Raw genomic sequence first — 20839 nt, forward strand, 5'->3', positions numbered from 1 at the left:
TCAGAGGACATGGCACAAACACATGCCAACCCCCCCCCCGGGGGCTCTGCCTCACTGCAGGCACCAATGGCACCCAGCAAAAAACTGAACAAAGTTGGGTTTTCTGTAGAAGAAAGAGCAAGCCACCCACGCGCCAGGAAATCTCTCCTCTGGGTGTGGGTGGTGGGGGCCCCAGAATGAGCTATCTCTAAAGGGCAACTCTGGGGATACCTAGAGATTGGCATCGGTGTGGATTCAGTGCACACAGGAGGAAACATCAGCCTCAGCAGCAGGGGGTTGGGTTGAGCTCTCAAAGCTCTTTTTTAGTAGCTTGTTTTCAAGGTGGTTAGAAAACAAGACACCCCCCCCCCCCCCCCATCACCATGCTCACAGAGCCTGGGATGCTTTTACCCTTTTCAATGGGAAATACCACGGGTAGCAGCAGCCCAGGCCCAGCCCTGCACAGCGTGGGCAGCACCCCCAGCTGTCCCCAGCAGCTGTGCACCCCTCAGCCCCACACCGCCCTATAGCTGTTGGAATCTAGGAGCCTAGCATGGGGAAATCACAGCCAGCGCCTCCCCACAGCTGAAAGCCAGGGCAGATTGCAGCTCGCCTCTACCGGCTGTAGAGAACAATGTGAAACTCCTACACCCACGCGAGCAGGCAGAGGCTCTGGCACTGGAGTCGTGACCCTGACATTTGGGTTCTAGAGGCTTGGGTGCAGCTGCTGGGGCCACACCTGTGCTCTCCTGGGAGGGAGCACATATGGGTCACACACCTGAACTCCCCAGCCGTGCCATTAGCGTGCAAAGGCAGGAATAGGGCAGTGAACGCGGTTGGGTAAAGTTTGGGTATCCCCAGGTCCTACTCCACACTCAGAAGCACTGTAGGTTGCACTATGAGCTGACATATGAAATGAAATGAGCTCCTGCAGCTGGCAGAGATCTGTGCCTGGCCGGGGAACAGCTGGCTGCAGCTCTGCACGTAAGAAAATTCAGGGGAGGAGGAATAAAAATCCCCAGTGCCGGGTGTTTATGTTTCAACCCCACTCCAGCTGATGCGCTCCAGCTGACAGAGGCAGCCAGCTGTTTGGGATCAAACCCCAAGGCTTTCCCCACACCATGCCAGGGAGAGTGGGAGCAGCAGGCAGAGCACAGCAGGGGCCAGGGAGCTGCCAGCAGCGTGCAGCAGGGCTGAGCACTCCGAGAGCAGCACATCGCACGTGGCACAGAGCTGCGGGGCTCTCCAGAGCTGGGAGAGGAAGATAAACAAGGAGGGAATTACCAAAAATGACACATGTGCTGCAGCCAATGCCCCTCCCACCAACAGGCTTTCCTACAGTGCAATTGGATTTATCAAAACAACAGGACGAGAGTTCCCTCAGTACCTCTACAAGCAAAAGCAGCCTGCAATTTCAGCTCGCTGTGCCGCTGCCTTTCCCACTGCAGCCGTGGCCAAAATGAGGTCTCAGAATAGCAAGTGCTGTGAAAAAACAAACTCTACCTTCTGGATATGGCAAGTCTCAGCTCGTGGGCTGACTATCCCTGCCCTCTTCTCAGCATCCAGGTGATGCATCGGGCAGCCCGTGCTCAGTTTAGTTACCCAACCAGGGGGTGATTTCCAGGTTTAACAGCTTGAGGAGGATACCCACTGAAAACAACCAACACCAAAGCACCCCTCGAATGCAGTAAGAACAGGGAAATTGATGAAAATCTGTTGTTTGTCTCCCTCCTGTGGAGGGATGCACGACATAAATAACACCCTCACTGAACCTGGGGCTAATCCTGCCCCTCTCCAAAGCAGCTGGGGGAAGTTGTGTTTGCAGGCTGCTCTGCTGGGGCTGGCAGCAGGGAAGCTGGGTGAGTGCACAAGTGGAGCTCCAACACACACCTCGCTTGCTGCTGGATGCTCCCAGAGGGCAGGATCAGGCTCTTAGTTAAACAGAAACAGCCCTGAAAGCAGCCTGGGGCAACCATACCCTTGGCACTTCTGAAGGAGGAAGGTCCCTTTAAAAAGTAATCTTAGAGAAGAGGAAAGAACAGGCAAATTACTGGTGAGGCTTCGCTTGAATTCTTTGTTGTTTTTCAAAGTCAGCCTTTGGCAAGTCAGGCAATGTGAGCCGAAGCAGCCCCTTCTTTTAAGGTCTGAGCTTCCAAAATAACAGCAGTGTGCTTCGTACTGTCACGTAGGGGGCTCCTGCTCACAGCTTCCCGTGTTATCCCTGTACAGAAACGTCCTCAGGAACAGAACAGCCTCAGTGCTGGGAACCTCCAGGTGAGCCCCGCTTCTTAATCACAAACTGCATGCCACAAGTGAGCTGCTGTTCACAGCTGGCACAGCATCAGTGCTCAGCAATGCCCATGTACGAGGAACAAAGTCTCAGTATTTACTCCAAGATCAATCAGCGGGCACAGAGGCTGAGAGGAAGGCAGTAATAAGCCGCGGTGTGCTCGTTGGGCAGGCAGCCAAAGGCAAACCTGCTGCACGTGGCTGTCGCACGCTGGCACAGGGGACTGCCTTGAGAGCCCTGAAATGGGAGTCCTGGATGGAGAGGGAAGGTGGATCAGTGCACTTCAGCACAGGAGTGGTGAGAGGTGTGGATCTAGGAAAGGGGCAGATGTTACAGCAGCAAGTCTCAGCTGAGAAGTGCAAAAGGATGGAGAGCAGCAAAAAGAAGTGTCATTCTTTAGTTAAGGGGAGCTCAAGAGGCTAAAGTCCCTTCCTGCCTGCAGCCTGTGTCCAGCCCTGCCTCTAAATGGTCACTTGCAAGAACCAAGACATCAGTCAGTCAAGAAATACAAAAGCAGAGAAGGTCTGAAGACCTGCAAAGATTGCTTGGGAAGACTGAGCGTGGATACGTTGCTCCAAACAAGATTACGTGGCTCCATGCTCCTGAGCTAAGGAGATAAACCCACATTGGGTATTTCTGTGGGGCTGCTGTGCTCCAGCTGGTTGCTGAATTACTTTAATTTAGCACCAGATCTAAGCAGGTTTGACATCCAGCATTTGACAAGACTCACGTAAGTCAAGCCAAACTCCCAAGAAAGCAAACTGCGCTGGTAATAGCAAATCAAAGCGCTGTTTTATTGGTTGTTGTAGTTGAAATGCATAGAATTAGCTAATTGTAACAAACAAAATAGAGAGGAAAAAAAGGGTACTTACAAAATAAGCTTTTCTGGACCAAGGTGCCGGATACCACAGCACAACTTGCTGCCGCAGTAAGGGAAAACCAAACCTCATCATGACCAGGAAACAACTATTTCAGTTCTCGCATGGACACACACACACACTTGCCTCTTGCTTTTGCCCACACCTATAATTCTTGGCTGTTCAGAAGCAAATTTAACAAACAAGTTGACGGGTGTCAGTTCAGTTCCATCTAATCCAAATCTCATCCATGCTGAAACTGAGATTTGCAGTTGCTGAGAATAAAGGTGGAACAGAAGCACTGTGAATATACAGGCCGCAAAGCTCAAGGAATTGCAGTATCAGCAGTCTTGTATACACGGACAAGCAGCAGCGCTCATTGTCACAGCTCAGAACTGCACTCACTCGTGTTCCATAGTTATTTGCAGGTGGCTCCAGCAGCGTTTCGTGGAAGAACAGAGACATGGGGGAAATCTGTTCTTACACATGGCACATGTTGTTTTCCATGATGAAGGCTAGTAAGTCACAGAGGTTCACCTTCTTGTAACCAGTAGCACACACTATTTCGCATCCAATTACTGTCTTCTCTTAGAAGAGATTCTGGAGTCTTCCACAATGGTAGGACCGCAGTTTGGAGTTACAGCTCAGTTTCCAGCAGTCTGCTCCTTCCACAAAGTTGCTTGCTGTTCTTCATATTGAGGAAAACACATCCTGAACACCTCACATACTCCTTCAGTTTCAAAGATCAGCCTGACTTTCACCTGTCCGGACAGTGTTTAGTACCAATATACTTCCTAGCCTATATACATTGGAAGTTGAATGCAATTACTTCACCTGTACAGCCCTCTTCAGAAGCTTTTCCTCCCCCCAAAATACACAACGTATTATGCCCCTCCAACATGCCTGTGCTTCCCACACTAAAACTGGGCAAGTTCCATTAACATCTAAAAGATGACATCTCTGCTCTATCCCATGCAAACGTGAATGTTACCATTCCTATAGCTAGACCAACAATATTTAGGCTTCAAAGATGTTATGAAAATATCCCACATGCATGACATTCCCATCCTCAATCACTCTATGAGCTAAACACCTATTTTCGTGACCGTTTGTGCTCTATGAGCAACACAACCAGTCTTCTCCTGAGGAGCTTTATTTCCTTTGCATATGACTTGCAAAATAAGTCCTTCAGTTTGTTGCGCATAGTGGTTAAAGAAGGCAGGCTATGGCAATTGGGTATGTTTAGCATGACATCAAAGAACTCTTTCCACACTTCAGCATTGACAAGCCTGCAAAGAGCCAAGAAAGAAGCATGAAATAAATCTTCAAAGTTTAAAATGCTAGGATATTATTTCCTGCTTTTACCTCATGAAGCATTAGCTCTGGGTTTAAGGATAACAGTACTTTCTAGAGGAGAAAGTTTTTGGAAGGATCTTTGACACCAACCTTCTGAAGGATCCTTCAGGCTTCCAGACACCATTTTCATTCTTTACTTGCATGTAAGTACCAAACAGCATGCAGTAGACTGTTGCTGCAATGCCAAAGTAGTCTGTCTAATCAAAGCACAGACAAGTTCCACATTAAAAAGGCATACCCAGATCACAAACTAAACAAACAAAAACAAAATAGGAAGAACCCAAAGCAAAAATCCCCTCCACGCCCCTTGTAGCTAAAAGAGCAGTCTCCATTAAGAAGAGGGTTCTGGATGATGCCCTGAGAGCAATGAGCTGAACTTACAGCACTGGTGCAGAGGGTTATTATTTCTATACTCTATATTAGATGCATGCCTTAAACCCTGAATATCAGAGCTGTCTACACAATCTCTTACCTGGTAGTTCCATGGTCTCTGGGTCAGCATTTCAATACACTGGAACCCAGATGTTTCACACTTTGCAGTAAATGCAGTTCCCTCAGGAAAGAGTTTCATATCTATACTCTGTCCCAAATCAATGAGCGTCAGACCATGAGAGAGATCATCTATGTCACACGTATCATTGTCCAGAAACCTTTAACCAAGACAAGAAGCAGCAGTCAGAGACTATAATACCACAATATAGAGGCATCTCACGTAGCAAAGGGAAAAACTTGCCTTTCTCCAAGCATGAAATTATCAGGTTTGATGTCACCATGAATGATTTTGCAGTTGTGGAGCTCTTCTACCATGTGAAGAATCTTTACAGCAAAATAGACTACAAATGCTTGAGGCATCACCTTTTCAGGAAGCTTTTTGTAAATGTTTATGGCATTCTGCATTAAAAAAACACCCAAAGACAGGAGAGAACCATCAGCTACATAGAAACAATTCCATATGGATTGCATGTTTGTACTGATAACAAGCACAGACTAAGCTCACTATGAAGTTACATGAAGTGAAGAGACTTCTACATATCACACTCAAAAAGGAACACAGATGTTCAGAGCACAAGTTGAGCACACTTACCAGCAAAGTCCCGTAGTTATAGAGCTCACCAATCAAAATACTTCCATTTTGAAAGAAGTGAGCAGAATAAAGGTGGATATAAAGATGGTGTATACTTGGATCGAGTCTTTCTACCAGTTGGGTTGCTATGTAGAATTCCCAAGGATTGGCAGGTCTCTGGACCTGTAACAAAATAGGTTCATTACTAGGTATAACTGCTAACAATAAAGCAGTTCTTCTCAGCTTTTTCTCTTCAACATCAGACTAATGTACCTAATCACTTTTGATGAAACAAAATATACCAACAGCACCCCACCTCAGGGATAATGAACTCAATCGTATTGAATCACTGTTCCATTGTGGTTTATGCACTTTTCAATGTTCTTTAAAATGTCAGTCTTTAACTAAAGTACTGTAGATTCACAAAAAGATTTCAAAGCTATGAACAAAAGATCTGGCGGGGGTGAGGTGTTGACTCAATCACACAGCCACATTCCAGCCAGGCTGTAGTACGTGTACACATGGGCTTTTAGCCAACAGCAGACACGGGGTTGCATGATCTAATATAACCCCCTTGCACTAAGCTGACCTCACAGTTGTGCAGACTTTCTTTTTGGCAGTAGTTCTGATGAAAGTCCATCCTATCACCTGTTGCTCATTTCTGCAGTGAAGCAGCCTGCAGAAGAGGAGAGCAGGGAGGGAGCTGCTCAATCTATGATTGCCATCTAGACAAGCTTGTTTGTTAATAAAACTGCACCCTAGAGGCATCAACTAGCAGAGTATGTAACAGCCAGCTGCCACCAGAAGGGCTGTCTGCACACTGCAAAATGAGTGCTGGCTGAGTGCAAAATACTTGTGGAAAGCTAGCAGGTACATACTTGGGAAAGTGCATGGCCCTTTCGGTGTATCCTTATAGTATCACCAGTTGCATCAATTTAGACACATTTTCACTTGCTGTGGACTAAGAGCATTCACACAAGCAGTCAGCTTTGCTCAGCTGAGAAAGATATCATAAGAATTATAGCCAGGTGACTCGTGACTACTCGATAGAGAGAAGATCAGTAGGAAATCAATCGAAAAAAGTTGATAAAAATAACTTTCCACACAGAATGCATCAGATATTGCAGCACTTAAACTGAAGAAAGCTTGACCTGAGCAGAATAAATCCAGGGAGGTAATAGACTACCTAAAGACTACTGAATTTTCCAGTACTACTTACCTTGAATATTACTTTCTGATTGTTTCTAGGGTCACTTGCATTCAGAACAGAAGCCTGGTAGACCTGAGCAAACGCTCCTTCTCCAACCAAGCTGTCCACACAGACTGAGAGGGAACCTTTACAAGACAGAAGAGATTAACAAGTCCCACTTGCAAACCTCAGCAAAAAAAAAAGATGTAATTACTTAACCAAAAGAAAACACACCAATCATATATAAGTTAGTGCTTTAATGCTAGCGCTAAGCTTTCTCTACTTGCTCTTCTTGCTAACCAAACTTTTCATAAGAGAGAACCCATAATCACCCTTGAGAAGGAGCGCTGTGAAGTACCGTGTACTAAAAAAAATAATAAAAAAAATCAGTGTTTCTATTTTTGCTCGACTCCAAAGTGCATTTCTTACAAAGTAAACACTAATGTTTACATACGAGTATGTTGCAATTACTGTCACACGGGCTTTGTTGACAGAGGATTGCTGCTGTCCCATACAAAGTGCAAAAGTTGCATCATAGATTATCAGGAGAGGAAAACTAGCAAAAGTTTTTCCTCCTTACTCAGAATACCAGTTAAAACAGTTGTATTCTAACTATAAAAGACAAAACAAAAAGGTCGAATTTCAAATTTAAGTCTAGATAACCTGGGAACTCTTTGGGTATATGCATAAGCTGGATTAGAAAAATAAACAGCTCAGATTCCAGAAAAGTCTGTAACAAGAGCTTCAGAATGAAATGTTTGAAGTAGCTCTTACCAAGATGGAGTTCAGCCCTCGCTTGGATAAGTGGAAGAACAGATTTCCATTCAAAATAGTTGGTGTAGGTACTGAGTGGCTTAGGGAGCTCTGATAAGAATTTGCAGATCAATTCCTTATCCCAAGGGTTCTCAACAAGAACTTCATAGAAAAAAAAGAAAAATATTTAAGCCATAATGAAAGTGTCATTTCAAAGAGGTACCACAAGCTTATAATTGAATGAGCATGATTAAACCACGCTTGTCCTTCCATTGCTTGTGTATAAGCAGCAGTTTCTTCGCAGGAGCCACAAGGCATTGTGCTTACTGCAATGACCACCTTCATAGTGGAACAAAGCACTGCTCCAACAACATGACACTGCTCCAGTCTCAGACTTCACAGGAGAAAACCATAGCCAAGGCTCCATACCTGAAGCTCCACCAGTCGTGGCTGTCCTGCTGTCCTGCTCAGTTCCAGGCAGTCTTTCAAGGGAAGTCTTGTCCACCCCAACAGATGAAGAATATTCAGCTCTGCTAGTGGGAATCTGCTCATGTAATTTGTGAGGAGGAGCTGCAGTGATGGCATTTCCTCGACACTCTCCTTGTTTTGTAATGTGCTTAAAAGCAGGGCTATATATTTAAGAAAAAAAAACAACTTTTAATTGGCAGTACTGCCATGCCATTTTTACCTCTTCAGCAAGCCACAAGTACAAGCATCTGCACTTGCTGCCTTTGCCATAACCATAAGAACTTTGGGCATGGCTAGCCACATAAAGAAAAAGAACAACCTCTACAAGCTACGTACACCTTTTACTTCAAGCAACAAATAAATCTGTTCAAAGCCAACAGAGTCCAGCAGGCTTATCAGCATTCCTTATTTGCTCATGACTCTTATGCATTGCAATCATTGACCCCTTAATAATGCTTGTACATGGTTTCTGACAAGATCTTCTGTAGAACACCTCACGCTCTGGATCGAAGATACTTCCCACATCAACAGTTCTGCTCAGCTGCTCCAACCTCCACATTAATAGCACTGAAAAATGCACCCCACAACAGGAAGCATGCAGGCAGAACTGACACGGTGAAGTTTGCCTTCAAATGTGCGTATTGAGTTCTCTACTTGATCACAACTTTACTAAATCATTTCACCTGAGTGTGAAATGTGCATTACAGGAAAAAGGTACTGTTGAGCCCCTCACTGCAACTCTTTAAATAGACACCATGGGAGGTCCAGACAACCACCAGTGCAGTAATTAAGTTGCTATGGTCAATGAAAGTCAGGCATTTGCCAAACGTGTCACTTTCACCCACACACTCTGCAAACACTGTTTCCCCAGATGCTGCAGTAGCACTATCAGCTCGCTCTTACTGTGGCCCCGCAGGGACAGTAACACATTTACAGTAACGGTACAATAGTTAGAGCACTTGTTACCCATGTTGTCTGCCAGAAAGCTTAAGTTACACAAGCATTTTTACAGATACTATCACCACAGGTTCACACAGCTCCACAAAATACTAATATGTATGCTAAACAGAGTCAAGCTGATACCAGTATGTTTGCTCTGGATTACTTGGAGGACTTGACCCAATTGCAACACAGCAGAGTTGTCTACTCTGGCATAAATTTGCATTGCTATCTGAAGTCCTGAAAATCTCACCCAGTCAATGCTATACCTTAGCTTCTTAGTTTTTGCCTTCTTGTGAAGTTCTTCAGAAAACTCCAAATCCATTTGCTGCAAGTCATTCTTGGAAGCTGAACAAAGGAAGCAGCAACAATAATACATGCTTATTTTGCCCCAAAGGCGAGCACATTCAGAATATTATTTCCAACACAAGAAGGGAATGTCAACACTGCAACTGTGGAAGTTGCTGAGGTATCATGAGAACCAGAAAGGAACAAGCCTATTTTAAAACAGTCGAGGGAAACACAATAGCTTGATCTGTTTAGAAGAGAGTATTCAGGGCTGAAAGAGGAGTAAACAATAATAAGGGTTCTCACCAAAGGTGGTGATGCTGGGATTTCAGTCAACTGTTTGACTTTTCAGAGTCTAGAAAGACTGTATAGATCTGAACCTCTGCAGAAGGCAAAGGCTCTCCTGGTCCCTTGCCACCTTATCTATTTTGCTCCCAATTAAAAAAAAAAAATTTGGAAAGTATAAGTGCTCATACACTCCTAGCAGTTGTTTTGCAAAGGATTTGCATTCAAAAGTTACAACAGCAGGAACAGTACCAGTGCTTTACTTGGCAAGGCCTACAAGGTAACTACAGCACAGAAACGGAGGTGAAAAGCATTGAATTTGATGCTCTAAACCTGAAGCATTCACTGTTTTACCTTTGTCCTCCAAAGCTTGCCGTGAACGCACTGACAGGTAATTAAACGGTGTTGATACAAGCCGGGCAGCTTCTGTAAAGTCTCTTGTGTTGTTTGGACAGGAAGCTAATGTTTTATTAGTACACGATGCATTCCACACTATACAATCATCCTGCAAGAACTCTGGTGTCCTTGTCTCTTCCTAGATGGGAAAATAAATACACAGACTTAAGCTAAGCCATCAGAATTAACCTGTAGGATCTGCACTGCAACATGCTACCAGTCACTTCAATAACACAGAGTACATCTGTCAACATGCAAAAAATAAAGGAGTGGCAACATGACCTAAATCACAGGTTTATTTAGTTTAGTATCAGATCTGCATGTGGGCAATAATCAATTTCACAGCAAAATGCTGGACATCAAGAAATTGCCCTAGTAGTCTAAAGAAGACTAAAGGTTAAGCAGCCTAAAGTTCAATGCTTCTCCAAAGCTCATCTCATTGGCAGAAAACAGACAGGGGTATATCTAGACTTTACCAAGTCCAGTGTTGCAGGACAGGGATAGAACAAAGGTATATGCCCTCTAACTACTAAGCCCCTTGATGTCAAGGTTAACTCCTGCAATAAGACCAAACACTCACTCCTGTGCAGTCAGTCAAAGGACGCTCTCCAACAGTCCTGGGCTCTTCTGTCCTGATTTTTGGTGGTGGAATCCTGACAAAAAAGGCAATTTAGAATAACTTTTCCCTAGAAACATTTCAAAGGAGACTTATAGTAAGATAGACTTGTTAAAATAAACCCATTTGTGCATAACCTAGAGAATTTGCAGTAGCTCAAAGAATCATTCTATCCACGCTTGTCCTGAAAATTAAGGACCTTAAGAATGCTGTCCAAAACAGGAAGGTTGCGTAATTCTACAGAGAAGCAACTGCAGCTTTCTCATGCCACTTTCCCACAGCTCACTGACTTTACTCAAATCAATCCTGATACTGCAAATACAGTCATAGAAAAATTGTACACGTAGCATTGATTATATTCTACATCTTCTTAATAAGCCTTAGTTGTTTGGTTTTTTTTTTCTCCTTACCTATTGTTCTCTTTTTCCTCTTCATCTTCAAAGATAGAAAACATGGGTACAATGGGGGCGATGACATTAGCTTTCAAGGTTCCATTTCCATCAAGATCTTAAAGATAAAAGATCACTAATGTTCACAAAAGTTCACATTTCCCCCCTCCCCCAACAAAAGAGGTGATGGGATTGAATTTGTAGCTTTTCTTTTGGGCTATTGCACTTATCTTTTATGTCAGGTACAGATATGCTAGAGCAATGCACCTATTTGGAGCTATGATGCATGCTTCGAGGAAGGTCAGTAGCTTAATGAATTAGTTTGGGCACATAAGGACTTGAAATAGATAGATTTCCTTGAAGACCTCAGATAAAGTGGAAGAAAACAAAGCAGATGGAGAGGCAAATACGCAAGTGCTAGACACAAAGTAAAAGATGTGGTCATGGCTACAATCAGCTACAGCAGGAGCACCTTCAGGGCTGCTGATACTCAGCTGCTCTTTCCTATATAATTTTGGAAATGAAGATGACTTTTCTGTCTCAGAAACAAAGTATCCAGGAATACATAAGCTTTCTTGGCAGCATCTCGTCAATTACAAAACCTCTCTGAACTCACTGTTGTCTGAAAGCCAGGCACTGGCTTGCAATCTCAGCTATTACAGATAAGCTGAAGATTCAGAGACTAACACCCAGCCTGCAAAATGTTTTAGGGAAAAATAAAATCTTAGCTTTTAAAGTAGTAGATCTGCCTTTTTCAAAATTAAGACATTAATACCACTAAAATGTCTACAGAGAACCAGCAGTTAATTAGAACATTAATAGGCTGCTAGTAGTAAAGTACTCACATCTTCCTCTAGATGCACTGGCATCTAGAACCTTGTCAGTAAATCCATTATCAAGTTAAGAAGCCGCTCCTTCATTCTACACCTACTTGAACTTTTTACCTTGCAATAATGAGGACTGCTGAGTAGAGGTAAGCAGGAAGCAAAGCAGTGAAATCTCATAGCACAAAAGGAAAAAAGCATGTACCACTTTTGCAGAAAAAGGCTTCAAATTGCTCCTCGCTTTCTTCAAGTGGAGATGTTTCAGGGAAGACGGGTGTTTGAAATACATCCATTAGAAATCCTAACAAATAATGAAAAGAGAATACCATCCAACAGAAAATACACTGTCAAGGGTTTTTCCACTGTGTAGTAATCAAACGTTAATTAATTATTACAATTCTTAATATTTATCAAATCCCAGTGATCAGTTGTTCCCTGTTATTTCATTTGAACACACTGCATAACTGAACAAAATAGGAAGATCAAACTTAGCCAATACATAACTATTGGTCCAGTTACTTTTCTATTCTTAAATCTCTCAAACACACAGTTTAAAGTTCTTCTGAAGGAGCAACTTCATCTCACTAGAGACTGGGATATATAACAAGGAACTCCAGGTCTGTATTTCTAAACTCTATAGATTTACCTGCAGCTGTTTCCTATATGGCAGAAGTCAAGAGGCTCAAAATTGAATAACATGACAGGAATGCATGAGGTGGACAGAATAGCATCAGGATATTACCACTCCACATCTGACATAAGAAACTAAACTGCAATTTCCATCTCAGCATTTTGAAAAACCAATGTTTAAAAGAAGATGATGTCTACTTAATAAATCAGAAGACCTCTTGCATAAGTTAAACTTGTGTCAGCTTTGGGGGAAGCTCAACTTCAACCCAAATTATAAACTTCGGATTGTTCTTCCATGTTAGCCTGTTACAGGTCTCAGTCACAGACAGGGCTGACAAGAGCAGCTCAAGTAACACACTGCCTGAAGCAGCAGAGCCTGGGGCTAACAATGTGTTAGTAAAGTATTTATTACTTGAGATAAGTTTGACTGTGTTCTTCTAAGACAGGAGGAGTAAAAGTATTGGGTCATCTGCTCAGTTGCAAAAGAAGGGTATGGTACCGGTACCATTAATTTTATTTCTTTTCCCTCTTTGAAAGAGATGTATAAATGTGCCCACTTATAGAAAGCCTTGTTATATATTCTGCTCCACTAAAATTAACAAGCAATATCCTATAAATTCCGGTGAAGCTAGCATGTTATTCCAAATGCTTACCCAATGCTTCTTTCGTATGAACTGTAGGTGAAGGTTGCACTTTGAATGGTGTTGCCTGCGTTGCTCCTCCCAGTGAAGTGTTTGGCGTAGCCTGAGAAGCATTTCCAGAAGCAAAGGAAGCATTTCCAGCTCTAGATACTGGAAAAAGAAACAGGGAAAATTATTCATAAAGTAGCCTGGGATTGTTTGTTAACATTTCAGCAGCAAACAAGAGGAGTAACCAAATGACAGCTCGGAGGCTTTGTAAAGCAGACCTTGCCTTATTCAGTGATCTGTTTGTTGGGTTCACAAAGGAGACTACCCTGAAGGGCAGAAGGAACCTTGGACAGACGTTTGGTCTTTGAAAACATCGGTACCAAGTCTCAGGAAATATCCATTCTGATACAGCGAGTCAAGCAGACAGAAAGCCAGCAAAGACAAAGATCTCCCAACAGAACTCAAACCAAAAATAACTGCACAGAAATTGGGAACGGGGACTGGATACACAGAAGAAATAATGAGAAATTGCCCATAAGTGTGGGGTGAAGGAAAGAAGCTTAGCTGGAATTGGAACGAGCGAAAGATGTGGCAACAAGGGCTTCTTGTGCAAACAAACTAGGGAAACTCAGGAAAGCAGGCTCACTACTCAGAAGGATAGGTGACCTAGTGAAAGATGACACGGAAAAGGGCGTTTTGCCCTCATTCTTACTCTAAGATCTGTCCCCAGGTCCTTGAAGGTTGTGGCAGAAAGCTGAGGAAGGAAGCATTATAAGGGAAGCCTGGAGTTCACAGACAAGGTTAGTTTGCACAGGGCTAATGAAGTATAAACAGCCTGTAAGCACTACCAGTTGAAACCTGGAAGGGATTAGTAGGCCTTACAGTCTATTTCTGTCTGTATGAGTCATCATTTCAGCTAGTTTACAGCTGTATTTCAGTATTTTGCTCTCATTTCTCTGCCACATCATCTCTGCAGGTGAGCAATGGAATTAAAATCATGCTCCCATTAACTTCCCAGTTTTAACCTGAGAACAATCCCCTCCCAAGGGCAAATCATCATTTGCCACTTAAAAAGATGGCATCTCAAAACAAATTAGCACAAGACTCATCTTCTCTGGAATACCAGTCTACTAAAACCAATATTTATCAGTGGTGACTGTGACTAGTACTGATGCCTGAGGAGAAGGCAAAAGCCACAAGCAACAGTCAACTATTCAGATTCCTACAGTAACTTGTTCGAAACTGGAAATACGAAACACCAACTTGGTCATCTTAATGCAGAACTACAAGTAGTAGGGGGGTCCCAAGGGAAACTCAGGAAGTCATTTTCTGCTCCTATATAATCTCAGGTAAGTATGTATCCAACAGTCTTCTGGACAAAAAACTTTATCAGGTCCATCCTTCAGAATTCTTGCTAACGATAAAATGAGATTCCACCATGTCTTGTCTATCTATATATATAAAAATCAAAGTTTTCACAATTCATTTGGGAAGGAATTTCAGCAGTTAGGTGCTCTTTAAAGTTAGAGAATTTGTCTTATTTTAAATGGGATGGGAATATAAAGACTGGAATGCTGTCTTTCCAAATTTGATGTAGGACTTCAGGCACAAGGTAGAGCTACCAATAAAGTCTCACATGCATTTATATTGAATATTAGGAGCTTTCAGATAGGTCCACCAAAACTGAAATGCTACATGCCATTCACCCCCAGCCAGTTAAGACATACCAACCACGTTGGTATCTGTCAAAACTTAGTTTATTACCTTCCATGCCCACGCAAGTAGTTAGTCCAGTGGATGATGTCTTCTTAGAGTGCCTTCAAAAAAGGAATTAAAAACCATTAGTTGAAATAAATACCTTTCTTTACATTTCAGGACTTAACCATAATGTACTCTAACCAGTAAGAAGGCCTTTCCTAGACTTGAAACAAAGGAAACATCACAGAGACATCAGCGATCCTACAGCCCTCCCCCACAAAGGAGGCAAAAATGAAGTCAAAAGTAAACTTTAGAGATTGACCCACTCCCACTCTGTCCAAGATTCTCAGCTGCCAATAGTCAAAACCAGAAATGCAGCAGTCCTTTGAAAAAGATAAAAATGCAGCCATCAAATATACTTGAATACAGTTTGCCTCCAGGTAAGCCTATGACATAAATGAATGACAACCAACTCCATTTCTTCCTGTTGGTCAAGTCTCCTCAGCTGCACTCATTTTGTACACCTAGCTTTCTCCCCTGACACCAAATTGTTTCTTTTATTAGCTGCCATATAAACCAAAACATGGAAAATAAATACAAGCGTTTTTTTTTTTTCTTCTCTAGGGACCTTAGAAGCCAAGATGTAACATCTGGGATCTGCATGAACTAAGCACATTCTGTAGTTTATTTCAGGCATGCCAGGGACACAAATGCTGAATAATCACTTTGGTTGTGTACTGAATTTACTCTTAGTTATTACAACTAAAACACAGGTCAAAGGAATTAAAAACTGAAATGAGGACCATCACTTATAAAAGTTTCATCTATGTCTTCTAAATATCAGTTTCCACAAGTTCTTAAGATTTTTTTCAGAAGAAGAAAAAGCCTGCCTTTATTTTTTCCCCCCAAGTTAATTGCCAGCTTCAAGTAAAGACACAGAGCAAGAATTAGCCTGTTTATACATACTCTTCTCTGGTGCTCCACCGAACAGCTGAGTTGTGATGTGCCTGTTCCTGAGCTGAAACATTATTGAATGGAGGGTGTAACAAACCATTCTGGACTTCTCTAAGCTCCTGCTGAGTTGTGACCGTGTCCTCCTTGTGCGGTGCTTTCGTCAGGGAGGCTGATGTCATCCAGTGGCCAGCTGGTTTTGCTGACTCCAGCATAAGAGATTTTGATAATGAAGTATTTGACTGGTGTGGTACCAGACCTGAGCTTTGGCAAGGTGCCATCCTGCTCTGCTGCAGAGTTGCATTGAGTGCTACATGTGGGTGTACCTTTAGAAACAAGAAAGAGTCTTTTAACCCCCAAAGGTGTGTATAATATACATGTATAACCATTGCCATTTTACATAACTTACAACTGCTCCTCACATTTAAGAGAAATTTCAGAGGCAATGCCAATCTTTGAGGTTTAGCAATTAAAATTCTCTTCGTTGTGTATTTCAAGTTATGGCAGTTATCTATGCTAGTCAGATATTGCAGCCTCGACTTCCAGATTTGGTTAACAAACCACTCAGGTTACCAGGTACAGCACAGTTAAGTTTTAAGAAAGAGTTTTATGAGGACTGCTCCTATTGATCATAATACACACCACTGTCTTATTTGGTGCAACAGATGTTGTAGATGCAGGTTCCAGCCTAGTTTCCTCCAAGGTTTTGGTGAGCTGAGTGAGCTGTTCCAGCTTCTGCTGCAGGGCCTGCAGTTCAAGGACAGCGGCCTCTTTTTCCTTCACAAACTCCTTCTCTTCCTCTTCTAAGAAAATAAAAGAATATGTCATAAAACAGTACAAAGATCCACACTGCAGAAGACAAAACCCAGGGATGAGTTTAAATTCTAAATAAGAACATGCCGCCAGTTTGGGAATTGAAGAATTTGAAGGTAACCAAATACCATAACCCTTCAGTCACTTGGCATTTTTAACTGATACTTCCAAGCTTATTCCACCCTGTTTTTGAACAGAGACACTAACTTGAGCTTTCATAAAGTTTTCAGGCTTTAACAGGGAGTTTGAAAATACATAAGTACAGACAGGCACTAGATTTCCAACACTATAAGAATGCTTTAGAAATAGCTGGATTGAAATGGAAGAATACCCTGTTCTCTTTGTCTTTTGAAGCGCTCGTATTTCTTGAAGTATCGGTTGGCTCTCAGTTCCTCAAATGAAAGTTCAGAGCCTTCACAAATGAGCAGGTTTTTATCATACATTGCAACCTGTTTGCATTCCACAGCAGAAGACAACGATGTAGGAAGAACTTCAGATTTAGAGATGTATGTAACACACGTTCTGTGAAGAAAAATAGAGTTCCATTTCAGTTCATCGATTTTGTTCTGAGAACACGTCAATTTTTCCTCACAGAGAAAATATGATACCAATTCTTTTTTAAACTTACACTTGTTGTTTTCCATCAGAAGAGCAGGACTGAGTACCAGCAGAATCAGGACCCTAAAGTTGCAGAGAGGGGAAGAAAGAAATCCAGTATTATAGCCACCATCCATTTTGACAAGACTAGCAACCAGAAAGTCTCTAAGATTCTGACTGAAGAGGTGGCAACTCAGGCCATGAGCGTAGCAATAGCAGATCAGAAAGAGTTATATGAGTAGTAAGAACTTGAGAAATCTATTCCTGAAGAATTAGCTGTATAACAGTTCGCTGTAATCTCAGACCTTTTGGAAGATGAGCAAGATTCCAGAGAATCCAGGCAGACAGATGTAAATCTGGAAGCTGAAGTTCTCAGAAAGCCTAAGTTAGAAACCACCTGGGTTTGTTAAGAACAGATTAGACAGCCCTCTCCAACTTCTTTCTTTGACAAGCCATCCAACTTGGTTGGCTAGGTGGCAGGCAGCAAGACTAACTTTAAGCTCTATTCCATCATCCCATGACACTGGTCAATACTGGCAGATGATATCCCCCAGGATCACGTTTCATCTCATTGTGCCAGAAAAGCTGTGAAGAACCATAACTAGCTTTGCCATACCTCAGAAGATCAACAGTGCTGCATTCTGGTACTTATCTAAGATGCGTTAGAAGTAGCACAGTTTCTCTTTTGGTTTTATTGTGGGGATGGGGGCAAAGGAAGACTAAAGAGTGACAGGATTTGGACTGTATAGTTAATAAAAATTACTACTGGGTACAAATAGAACCTCAAGTAGAACCTGCTGCAGACTGACCTGGCATCATTTTGTCTGTGATCACTGGAAACTTGCTGAGTGATTAAGCATTTCTATTAGTCAAAATATCCCTATGCATATGTGATGTTTAGGGTGTAAAAAATACCACTAACGTTCATGATACCTGGAAGACATTGTTAGAATACACTGGTTTCCTTACAGCGTTTAGATTGGAGAGTGTTATTGGATATGAACATTCCAGTCTTCCTTGTACTAATTTACTAATTACAATTGCTAAGTACTAATTCCCCAGTTTGTTACCTGATTTCTGCATGTGTATGCTGGATCATTTAGAATTGTAGCACCCGTTTGAGGAGCCATTTGATTTTCAGCATTTGAAGTTTGAAGTGGCTTTACAGTAGCAGCACCTGGGACAGATTATATTAGCTTGTATTAATGAACAGATGATAAATCTTTCTACTCACAACTAATACTCCCTTTTGAACACACTTAAGAAAACAGAAGAAAAACCAATTTCTACAGGCAAATTATTACACTTCGTAGCCACAAAACTAGCTGCAAAATTCAATGAAAGCTCTCTGTTCAGTCTTCTACAGTGCACATTATTACATTCTCAAAGAAAATACTGCTGTCATTTTCAGTTACCAATGATAGAACACTCAATCGCTACCCAAGTCCGATAAGGTGCATAAGCTCGTCACCAAGTTGAATTTTAAGTTGTTATTAAAATATTATTACTCTAATTTTAGAGGTGCAACTCAAATTGTTTCTTATTTTGATTATTTAATACTCCCAACTTTATTATAGAAACAACATAGTATTGAAATTGCAAGGTCCCAGCCTTCAGTTGTTTCATGAAGTAAACCTCTGCTGAATGTTTTAACATCTTAATGTTATAGAATAGAATCAACACAGCAGGTTTCCTGTGCAAAGCTCATTTAGGTGAAGATCCACTTAGAAATCAGATTAGCTGAGAGAAATAAAGTATGCAACAGCTTCCTTCACTTCGACAAAACTCACTGATTGAAGTAAAAGATTGATCTAACTTAGGTACACCTCACAGGCAAATAGCTGTAGTCTCACCTTGCAGAGAAGGATTCCAAGGATCATAATTCTGCAGCCAGCTAAATTGCAAGAAACAACAGTTGTTATTAAGTAACCTGTCTCCCATTCCTTCCCATCCACCCCCAGGAACCTTTGATTTTCGTACACAACCACCGTGCCTAGAAATGTTACTCTAAAATACTCAATGGAGCTACAGGACCCTTACTGTCATATAAAAGCTCCACAATACACAGCAAGAGCTGGAAATAGGGTTGTTTTATCATCAGCAGAGGAAACATCTCATGATAAGCACCAGCTCCAGCATTTCCAACAGCTAAATGCTAAACTCCAGCAGACCTGCCTGCAGAGAAGTACAAGGAACTGAACCTACATATGATGGTCAACGTGTCTCTAACACAGACTTGAAATTCAACTCAGATCAGGAACTGATGTCTAATTCCACTGCAGTTCCAGCTGTTGCCATTAACCAGAAATCAAGGAACAATTGAATCAATTATCAGCACAACTGTACATCCAGCTGACAGTCAGAAGTACTTGCAGCTACAAAGTGATGTACATCCAACTGGCACAGCATCACAAGCATACAATCATTTCACAAGTCGGGTGCCATTAGCATGGCCAATTGCTCCAGCTTTCAACTAACAAAGTTCACACGTAGTAGTAAATCCAGGGTAGGTTTGTGAAGTAGAACAGACTATGCTATATTTTTTAATCTGTTTTAAAAAAGAACAGACAGGAGATGAATCAATTAGTTGTAGCACTCTCCTTTTCTTGGGCCTCCTCCACTGAAGGAGCAATAATCATTGGTCTGCCTCTGCTATGGTACAGCATATCTACCCAAGGAAAAAACAACACCCACAACTGAACGCTATTCAAATATTTCAGTAATTAAGAGATGTGTCAATTACCAATACAGCTGTTGCAGGTTCTCTTGTGGTTGTGCTTGGTTGCGAAGTCCTTTTTGAACCACAGATACTGCACACTGCACAAGGCCTTCTTTTACAAGCTGCTGAGCCCAAGCAATATAGAAGATGGAGGTATTTGTACCAATCCCCTGACCAGACAGGTAGTCAAAGTACACACAGGGAGTGTTGATGAACTCTGCCTGCACAAGACAAAGACACATAACACATAAGCTCTTGCAAGAGAGCCATGAGGTCTCCCCTGAGCCTCCACACTGCACACCCCAGTTCCCTCAGCCGCTCCCCATCACACTGGTGGCTCCAGACCCCTCACAGCTCCGCTGCCGTTCTCTGGACACGCTGCAGGCCCTCAGTGCCTTTCTTGCAGCGTAAGTAACCGGGGACCAGGTGAGCCACAGGAAAGAGGACTCCGTCCAAGCATTTGCACACAAACACACAACTTAGAGATAAGGAGCTACAAGCTGCCTTCAGCCACAGAGCTGCCAAGCACAAGGATAGCTTTATTTTCACAAGATCTTCACCTACCAGCTTAACACAACGGCTGACAAATCTGCCGTCCTGGTGGTACTTCTTGTCGGCCAGGAAGGCCTTCACCAGCTGCTCCAGGAGACGCGGCAGCCGCTTCTGCTTCTCCTGAGGCGTGAGGGAGCCCTCGACCCACTGCAGGTACCTGACAAGCCAACAGGTAGGTTAGAGACGGGCCCAGCGCCACGGCGGCTGCCGGCACCCAACACACCCACCTGTCCCATGGCTCCAGCGGGTCGTTCCCTTGGTAGTTTTGGATCTGAGCCTCGTAACTTCTGTAGAACAAACAAGGGTCACAGATAGCTCACAGACTGGAGCCCCCCCCCCCCATCCCGCCATGCCCGCTCACCGCGCGACCCGCTCCTCATCCATCCCTGCGCCAACCGCCGCTGATTTAAACCCGCCGCGCATGCGCGGTGCGGCTCGGCGCTGCATTCCTATTGGTCAACTCCTTCCCGCCAATCCCGCTCACGGCCACCGCTAAGCCCCGCCCCCCGCCGGCACCTCAGCGCTCCCTCAGTGCTGTCAGTCAGTCCCTGAGGGGAG

General features: G+C 43.0%; 1 protein-coding gene across 1 annotated transcript; it reads right to left on the minus strand.

Annotated features, from left to right (window-relative positions):
• Positions 1-3039: 3039 nt before the first annotated feature.
• BUB1 (BUB1 mitotic checkpoint serine/threonine kinase) lies at positions 3040-20731 on the minus strand. Its single transcript, XM_015856630.2, has 25 exons — positions 20643-20731; positions 20509-20568; positions 20294-20438; positions 19754-19950; positions 18864-18904; positions 18081-18187; positions 17042-17094; positions 16745-16935; positions 16243-16403; positions 15616-15926; positions 14716-14768; positions 12976-13113; positions 11898-11993; positions 10890-10986; positions 10444-10516; positions 9822-10002; positions 9164-9242; positions 7917-8116; positions 7509-7649; positions 6765-6880; positions 5567-5728; positions 5216-5373; positions 4955-5132; positions 4573-4679; positions 3040-4415 (listed from the first exon to the last, which is right to left on the minus strand). Exons 1-25 carry the CDS (start codon positions 20726-20728, stop codon positions 4220-4222), a joined length of 3327 nt encoding a protein of 1108 aa, XP_015712116.2. The 5' UTR covers positions 20729-20731; the 3' UTR covers positions 3040-4219.
• Positions 20732-20839: the final 108 nt, after the last annotated feature.

The sequence above is a fragment of the Coturnix japonica genome, chromosome 3 (genome assembly GCF_001577835.2).
Source record: "Coturnix japonica isolate 7356 chromosome 3, Coturnix japonica 2.1, whole genome shotgun sequence".
Lineage (NCBI taxonomy): Eukaryota > Metazoa > Chordata > Aves > Galliformes > Phasianidae > Coturnix > Coturnix japonica.